Source organism: Laetiporus sulphureus (assembly GCF_001632365.1).
Source record: "Laetiporus sulphureus 93-53 unplaced genomic scaffold LAESUscaffold_42, whole genome shotgun sequence".
Taxonomy (NCBI): domain Eukaryota; kingdom Fungi; phylum Basidiomycota; class Agaricomycetes; order Polyporales; family Laetiporaceae; genus Laetiporus; species Laetiporus sulphureus.
In genome coordinates this window covers 322,258-331,212 of record NW_024468551.1, presented here as the reverse complement: position 1 = coordinate 331,212, position 8,955 = coordinate 322,258, and the positions used below count along the sequence as shown (strand labels likewise).

Sequence of the window (8,955 nt, the reverse complement as noted above, 5' to 3'; positions counted from 1 at the left end):
GGGTGATCGGTTTGGGAGCCATCGGTGAACACCCAGAGGGCTGTGGGGTCAGAAAAGTGAGCGGACAAAAGCGGGTTAAGAACAGATTCTACATGATGAGTGGACGCTTCCTTGGTGGGAGCAGGAATGAGTGAGACTATTCGCGTGCCCCATGGGTGCTGCGCCTCCCATGGCAGCTGGAGGAAAGGATCAGTGCGCATGGAGTCGCATGGTATTTCTTTCTCCAGTGCAGTGACTGGGGTGTGCTCCGCACAGCGATGGTGTATGGATGGGTTGAGGAGGGTGAATTGGGGCGGGTATAGGTGGGCCTGGTCGCTCATGCAGGCGGTGACAGGGTGGTGCCGAGGAAGGGTGAGTAGTCGCACGGCCGTGAGGTTCGATAGGCATTGCAGCTGCTGCTTCATTGGGAGCACGCTGGCAATTAGGTTCAGGGCGACCTGCGGAGTGGATTTCCACGCTCCGAGGAACCACCGCAGCGCCATGGTTTGGACGCGTTCGAGCGGGTAGAAGAGGGTGCGCCGTGTGCGGGGATTGTACCAGATGGGGCTGCCAAAGGTGAGCACGGGCAAAACGGTAGAGAGGTAGAGAAGACAGGCTTGGGCGACCGAAATGCCTCGCTGGGTGTTCGCGAGTTGGTGCAAAGCGATGACCCGGGATTGGGCGCGCGCTGCCATGACGCGAATGTGATGCTCAAACGATAGGGTGCGGTCAAGCCAGAGGCCGAGCCACCTGAGGTAGGGCTTCGGCTCCAGGCGCTCTTGGCGGCCATCCCACTGAAAGAGTAAGGGTGGGTTAGAGGATAGGCCAGCGGCCAAGGAACAGAAGTGAATGAGCTCAGTTTTGGGCATGCCGACGGTGAGGCCCAGCATGCCCAGAGAGCGAGCGATGGTGGGAAGGGTGTCCCGCATGAGTGTGACATTCTGTCTGAGCGAGGGAGAAATTATAAGGAGCGTGAAATCGTCGACGTAACCTGCAACAGTCTGCTGCGGGTGGAGGAAGGGATCAAGTGCGCGATAGAGGGGAGAAGAGTATATGGTGGATAAAACAGGCGACAGGGGCGAGCCCTGGGAGATGCCGAGAGCGGCGACGGGATAGGAGGAACCGAGCTCCCCTTGTAGTTTGGGTGAGACGGAGCGGTCAGCAAGGAACGACAGGATCCACCGTACTTCGTTGGTGGGGAACCCAAGTGAGAGAAGTACAGAATGTAGGACATCGTGGCGGATGTTATTATAGTATCCCTCGATGTCCATGCAGAGAAGTGAAGCAGAAAAACTGTTCGCCCAAGCGGTGCGAACGGTGTGGGTCAGATGCATGCCCGCATCGATGCAAGAGTGCTGCGATCGGCCCCCAAATTGGGTGCCCGGGATGAGGTTCAGGGCGCCGATCTGCCAGTTAAGGCGTGTAGCCACCACTTTTTCCAAAAGCTTGCTCAGGACTTCGAGCAGGGCTATGGGATGGTACGCGCTGGGTGCCGTGTAGTCTGGCTTACCCGGTTTGGGAATGAACACGAGCGCTGCAACTTTTAGAGAAGAAGGAAGGTGTCCGAACGAAAGGGATGCGGCTAGGAAATCATAAAGAGCGTGACGTGCTGTGAACTGCCAGATCCACCGAACAAGCCGCCAGGAAGTTCCGGAGGGGCCCGGAGCTGACTGGAGGGAAGTAGAAGACAGTGCCGCGGACACCTCACTCTCGAGGAGGGGGTGGGGCGTCCGCGGCAATGGGTACGGAGGAGATACGATCGGGTGCAAGGGGGGAAGAGACGGAGAGGGAGGAAAATAGTGCTCTGTGAGCACCTGCCCGATGTCGTCAGGCAGGCTGAACGACTCATTTCGAGCGTGAATGATGGACGGCGCCGGGGTGCGTTGCCCCTTTGTCCACGAGAAAAGGCACCAGGGATTGGTGTGTTGTAGTTTGGAGGCTGCCGCGATGGCCCACTCCTTGCGTGCCGTGCGGATGACTTGCTGGAGGTCGCGCTTTGTGTTTCTACGCTCCGTGGCGCTGGTGGCGTCTTGGACTCGCCGTCTGGCAAAGTCGCAGCCATCGTTCCACCATAGTTGTGATGGCCGGTGGGTGCGAGTGCGTGACGGAAAGGTGGTGATATTGGCAGCAGCGATGGCTCGTAAGATTGCCGCGGCACCCTGATCGAGGTCACGGGTGGATGAGTAGCTAGGAGGAGGAGGGTTGGTTAGGAGGGCGATGGCGAGGGCGTCAAGCCACTCGTCTCGCAGGGACGGATCCATGCGGAAGCCAAGGTCAACTTCCGCGGGAGTGGCCTCAGTGCAAATAGTATAGGTGATGAGTGAATGGTCGGAGGCCCAAGGGGAGTCCTCGACCACATACTGTGAGAGAGCGAAACGGGGGCTGCTTGAGGCCCATACCAGGTCGATGATAGCACCCGTGGATGGATTTCCTCCGACGGTATGCATGAGGAGATGCGGTTCGGTGAGCAAATGCAGGCGACGGTCGACAGTCCATTGGACCAAGTCGTCCACCCCTTTGGTAGCGGTATGGAAGGCGCGATGCTCCCATGACCATAGGGGGTGGTGCATATTAAAGTCCCCACATAGCAGGAGCGGGACGTCAGGTGGGAATGAAGAAGATAGGAGGTGCCGGAGGCCCGACTGGCCAGCCGTGGGCACGTCGTTGTAGACATTAACGACCAAGAATTGGTCACCATGCCGCGCACGAGACATGAAAGATAATACAAGGAGGTCCGGGTGAGAAGAAAGATCAGAACGGAGCGTGATATGAAAGGAGTCAAAAAGGTGTTTCCTCACCAGGCAGCTGACGCGCGGCCTGGGTGTTGGATTGGAATGAGGGAGATGGAAAGTAACAAGATTGAAGGGAGCTGCATTGACAGTGCCGAAAACAGGGGCACCGGCTTCCGCCCCGTGCGGGGTGTCAGAACTGATGCGTCCTCACCACGGCTCTTGGATAAAATATAAATCAAACGAAGAATTGGCTAGGAGGCCATGGAGCCGCGGATTCGAACGGGCTACATTCAGTTGTGCGGTTGTAAGATTCATGATGCAGCGATAGTGGGCAGCGAAGGAATGCGGTACTGTGCGCGTGCGGTGCAAGAGGGGTCGGCAGCGTGGTGCTCGCCATGTATTCCACAGACGCGGCAGAAGAAGTGGGCGGACAGACACGGGACAGTCGCAGGGTTATTCTCAAGAGCACAGGCACTGCACGCAGCACGGTGCTGATTGGTGGTATGGGTGTCCTTGCCGCAGAAGCGGCAGAGGGGCAGTTTACGCTTGCAGAAACGCTCGGTGTGGGTCAGAGCCCAGCAGCGTGTGCATTGGCGCAGGACAGGTTTGTCCTTGGAGCGCTTTACAAGGAGCTGAGCTCCCATGAACTGAACGGACATGGAGGGCTCGCCGCGGTTGTCACGGCCAATCAGGAAACGTGAACAGAAGTCCCTCTTGGGGTCTTCGATGGAGAAAATAAGGGGCGCGCGCTCCCGCGTGTCCTCCGGCCCCGCAAAGGTGGTGAAGGCAGGTATGCCGTTGAAGTATACATCCGCGAAAACGGGATTGGTACGGAGCTCGGTCATGATTTCCTCCCCGGTGAGCAGAGCGCCGCTCACGGGGTGGCGCCTCGGGCACGCCGGAACGAAAAGCTTTACAGTGGGCAGAACGGGACGAAAACCCTGGGGCAGCGCGACGGTGCGTGCGCCCGCTGGGGCCGGAGAGGCAGCGTGGGGCTCAAGATCGAGGATGACGCGGATGGCCTGCAGAGCATCTCGGATAAGCGTATCCGGAGAGTCATGAGAGAAGGTTAGGAGCACCTTGTTTGGGGCAAGGCGCATGCCATGAAAAGTTACCTTCGACCAGGCTTCCACTTCCTGGATTCGCTGGGTGATGCGCTGATACCAGATGGCAGGGGCGGTTGCGCGAATGCGGGTTACCTGCTCTGGAGTGAGCAAAGTGTGATAGGTTTTGTCGGTCGGTGGCGGTGGCGGTGGTGGCGCCTTGGCGGCCGCCTTCTTTGTGGCTGGCTCGGCGGACGTGTTGTCCCCGCGTGCGGCTCGGGCGGCGTCGGAGAAGGACTTTGCAGTTTGTTTGCGCAGACCCGCGGGGGGACCCGGTGGTGTCGGCAGCGGACGGGATCGGGCCAAAGTGGCTTCGATGGCAGATAGGCGCGCATCAATGGTGACGGTCACCGCGCGGACGCCCGCCTCGATGCCCTTCGCAATGGCGGTCTGTATGTGCTCAGGCGCAGGGTTAGTATGCGTGGACGCCCCAAGGGGGTCCATGTCTCCAGCGCACTGTCGGATGATGGTGGCGAAAATGGCGGATGCCGCTTTGCCGACGTTCGAATGCATGACTTCCTCGTTGTTGAGGAGTCTATTCTGGACGTCCGCGAAGGAGTTTGCAAGGGTATCGACGATGTCGATGATGCCCTCGCTGAGATCCTCCGTGATAATTGGGTCTCTGGCCAAGGTGACCATGCGTAAGGGCCGTTGGAGGATGTGCTCCAGGTCGGTGAGTAAGTCCATCAGGAACGCAGTTCCCGACGGGGCTGAGGCAGGTAACAGTTCAACATTACTTTCACTGGCCAAAGGAGACTCCCCCGGGGGGGCTCGCTCTACAGTGGCGGCCTCCATCTCGACGTCAGTAGCAGTTGCTTGTTGGGCGCTTGATGAGGACATGGTGGTAAAGAGGAAAGAAGGGGGTGAATATGGACATTGGCACCACTTCAACCCTATAAAAGAGTCCACACACGCTGAATATCGTCAATATAAAATTTGTGCGAGAAAAAAACACCTAGACCATGCACATATACTGACACGTTATGTTTTCTTATTCCCCGCTCGGGGAATAACTGCTCCGGCACCTTCTCAAGTATAGAAATCTCAACTCAATTAAAAATGGTGATAGGCATTTTCATTTCGAGGAAAACGCCAAACAGTGAAACAAGATGAATCCCGCTTACTGGAATGTTGATGTTATATCCACCAAAAGGCAAATGGCTTCAAACTCGTGGACATGGAATCACAACTATATGACACGAAATGGAATATATAACATGTCAGTAAAGGCCGCCAAGCGTGTGACAAACGAAAGAGAAATATGATGATCGACAAACACAGGAGAATTACAATAAACGAGTTCTATTCGGTGCAAAGTTGGATGAACTGTATCTGAGCAATTGTAGGTGAGGGTAGGAGGGAAGGAGATTAAAATTTAACTGGAATTAGGATGCTGCTTATCAAAACCTGGCCAACACCGTATCTTGATATGAGGCTGCATTTCATCGAGAAAATTAAAGACGTGCTTGGCTATGAATGGTCCGGCAATAAGTTCCACCATGGAAAGGAGTGCCTGCTCGATCGCAGGTATCTTGGGAGAGAGAAAGTGGTACTTTTCCCCTTTGTATGATGGACTGTCCAGTGAATAACTCAACCTCATGAGCACACCATGGACAGCTGATCGTGAGTGGGAGCGCATTGCTGACTCCTGCCAAACAGGATCCATGAGAATGATCGGTCCATACTGCCAGATTTCAGATAAAGGTTGCAATACAGATACTGATGTAATGCATCATGATAAACATTTCATACATTTGATTATAGCCAGTAATCTCGTTGTGCAGTGACTTGCTCCATTGTCGATACTGTGGAGCCACCGCTTCCCAAGCTGTTTTCTCTGAAACCCCTGAGAAATATTGAGGATACTGATATTTGAACATCTTGCGAAATAATTGTCCACGGCTGAACCGGTCAACCTTGGCATAGTCTACGGACCACAGAATAATGTCAATACGGCTAAGAAACCGTTCAACAAAAGTCTGGGCAGATGTGATGGTTCGCCATCGGTGAATGAGCTGTGCATAGTGGTCAATAAAATGAATAAACAAATCGCAAGCGTTTTCACCGCAGAGCGTAACGTCAGCCGGTCAATGACTTCTCTAGTTGCTGCAACATCAACCGAATCTCGAGTGTGCTCAACCGCATCCATACCAGTGCACCAAGCGGGATCCTCAAACAACTTTGCCTGCAGAATTCAACAAATGTCAGATGACATTGAAACTGTCGCAAATAAGACTTACCCATTCTGACTTATTCGCCCATAATACACCGGCGCATATACGCTGAAAGCCATCCTTGTCCTGCTTGCTATGTATCCCACTCGGATGATCCATCACCATATCATGGAACTCGACAGGGAGTAGAGGATGTATCTGGAGATAATTGAGAAACTCCACGATAAGGCGTCCAATCTTGTCCTGTTGATCATCAGCTTTTACAGGACCAATTAGCATTAAAAAAATGATATATGCGCATACACTCACCGCAACCTCCTCCACCATAGACTCTTCCCGATCACTGTGGTCCTCATTGTCACCTATCAATTCAACCTGTTCCCCCTCCTCCTCATCACCAAAGAGTGTGGCAAGAATCTCTGAATCAATTTTGTCATCTTCAGAAATCTCACCACTCCTCTCAATTGCGGTGATCTGCAAAGTATTGGTATCCTCGTCTACGACCTCGTCGACCACCTCTTCGTCCACATTTTCATCTCCTTCGTTTTCGTCAACAAGATCCTCAACGGACAAGGCAACAGGAGCAGACATGTCTGGTTCAGCATCGTCGACATCGATATTGGCTACATTCAGCGAGGCAATGTATGGAGGACTGAGGATCCTGTTTCAGTTGTGATGCATTACGAGGGTACTCCTTCACAGAGGAATGTCATCGGAACCTTCATCATCTGATGTAGCAGCGACAGGAGGTGTACAGAAAGCAGCAACTAGGGTAAGATCCTTGAGAACAGGCTCAACCACACTAAGACAATGCGATGGAGGCTGATCTGCAACAGCCGCAATAGAAGTGCATTTTTTATGCAATCAGGCCATGACATAAAAAGGTAATGATGGCTGACCTGCGACATGTACCACAGATGGGGCTTTGTCAATGCAAGGAGGGATGAGGGAAGGGGAAGGGTAAAGTCAGCGATGACGGGCCTCCTCAGTGAGCAACACAAGGGCTTTCTGAACTGCCGTACGGTGAGCTGCAACTTCGTCTTCAACATCAGAATCTTCGTTCGTCAAATCAGCTACACCACGATGAGCTTCAGCCAGATTTTCACAGATTTTCTGAAGCTTGAGGATGTGAGAAGGCATGTTGCGAGACTGTGAGGTAAAAGCGAAATGATACGACAACGAGAGGAGTCTTGTATGACACAGAAATGGAATCACATGTAAGGAAAAGTGATGACAACAGGATGGAGTGCAAATGCTGTCGTGAAACGTGTCAGTGGCACGTCAAAACGTCACGTCAAAATGTCACGTGACCGTGCAGCGCATATAGTCAGATAATCTCGCACACAACAGATCACTCTAACCCCTCCCCCCCTCTGTACATCAATTCAAGCAATCCCTAATCATCTATATGCAATGTCTGAAGAGACTGTCACCGTAAAAGTCTCGAATGATGAGGTTGAGAAGGTGTATGAGTCAATCCTGCCTCTCAATGCTGAAACCTCTCTAGTCGAATATTGGAGGAAGAAACGGGATGGTGAACTGGAAGGGTGACCCTTTCAGAGCCTCTCACCATAGACCGAACTGACATAATTAACAGCCCTACTGAGAAGTGCTTCATGCAGGGAAACACTGTCTACAGTAAAGTCAACAAAATCGACGAGTGCGATGATATTAACTCGATGGACGCAGTACCCAGAAAAGACAACCCTCATCAGTTCCAATGGGTTCAAATCATTAAAAAGGGGGAGAAGTTACCACCATCATGGGAACTGTTGGATGAGAGCGACTTTTACGATAAGAGGAACAACGGTAAACGTTCTGCCAGATTAGTTCTGATTCAACACACTAAATAAGTGGAATAAATAGTTACCTGCAGCTCTAGCACTAGAGAGGCACGGGGTAGTGGCGACGACTCATGTGATGCCGAGCTAGGAGTAACCTTGATAAAAGGTAAGATAGCCGGCCCTGGAAGCATGTCGAACGCCCACGTTAGGGATTCCAAGAGCGTCCCACTTCATGGGGACAATATCTGCAATGAAGCTAGCAATAAGGTGTCAAACCTCCCCAAGAAATGCATGAAAAAAAACTCGGTGAGTGAGTCGCCAACCTAAAATATTACATCTAAACTTTCTACAGAAAAAGAGAACATCAGAAAATGACAAACCATCTACATGCAGCCAAAAAAAGAAGAGGATATCCGTACAGCTGTCGTCTGATGATGACTGAGAGCCATTAGAATAGGCGCATACATGAGATTACAATTTTTCGGTGCTTCGAGTCATATCTTGGTAGCATATACCTTGGAACGGAATGTATAAGCAGTGTGAATGTGACATAAACACGTGAACAAGGAGAAACTGCGACTTGAGTGAAGGAAAACCCAACAGTCAAATACTTCGTCTTACTGACATGTCATAAAAACAATACATTGAAGCGTTGCAAATTGACGAGTGTAGCCAGGATGAATCCGAAATAAGGAAAAAAGCATAGAAACTGTGAGGAATGATTTTCAAAAAGACAGGACAGATGAAATACGACTATGTCAAAAAATTACACCCTTTCTGACATGTCATAAACCAAAACATCCAGAACCAGAATTGTTCACATAAAGATAGTGACAGGTATGATGAATGGCACTTAACTCACAATAGACAGTGATAAATATCATTTATATAGATCATGCCTGCACACGGTGGGTCAACCGTGAACGAAGTTTTCCATATTTTATGACATGTCAGTAATTACCACATTTCGAACGCGAAATCATCACAAACACATTGAGGGCCATATAATGGTCTGTGCATTACTAAAACCACAGGGGCATGTCCCAGAACGAAGGAGTACCACACTTACCTGAACAGACTGAGGTCCGATAGAGAGCTGCCATCCTGATCACTGGATGAATAAAAGACGAACCAAACCTGCCAGATGTACCGTCATACAGAGTATAACTCCGTATCACAGCTT

At 51.7% G+C, this 8,955-nt stretch overlaps 2 protein-coding genes across 2 annotated transcripts; one reads left to right on the top strand and one right to left on the bottom strand.

Annotated features, from left to right (window-relative positions):
- Window positions 1-5,508: 5,508 nt before the first annotated feature.
- LAESUDRAFT_716405 (uncharacterized protein) lies at window positions 5,509-6,579 on the bottom strand (the record flags this gene model as incomplete). The annotated part of the gene is made up of 4 exons (XM_040907250.1): window positions 5,509-5,829; window positions 5,880-5,999; window positions 6,055-6,186; window positions 6,298-6,579. 4 exons carry the CDS (start codon window positions 6,577-6,579, stop codon window positions 5,509-5,511), a joined length of 855 nt encoding a protein of 284 aa, XP_040760979.1.
- An 822-nt stretch (window positions 6,580-7,401) lies between these two features.
- On the top strand, window positions 7,402-7,841 carry LAESUDRAFT_762213 (uncharacterized protein; the record flags this gene model as incomplete). Its single annotated transcript, XM_040913061.1, has 2 exons — window positions 7,402-7,535; window positions 7,586-7,841. 2 exons carry the CDS (start codon window positions 7,402-7,404, stop codon window positions 7,839-7,841), a joined length of 390 nt encoding a protein of 129 aa, XP_040760978.1.
- Between the last annotated feature and the right edge of the window lie 1,114 nt (window positions 7,842-8,955).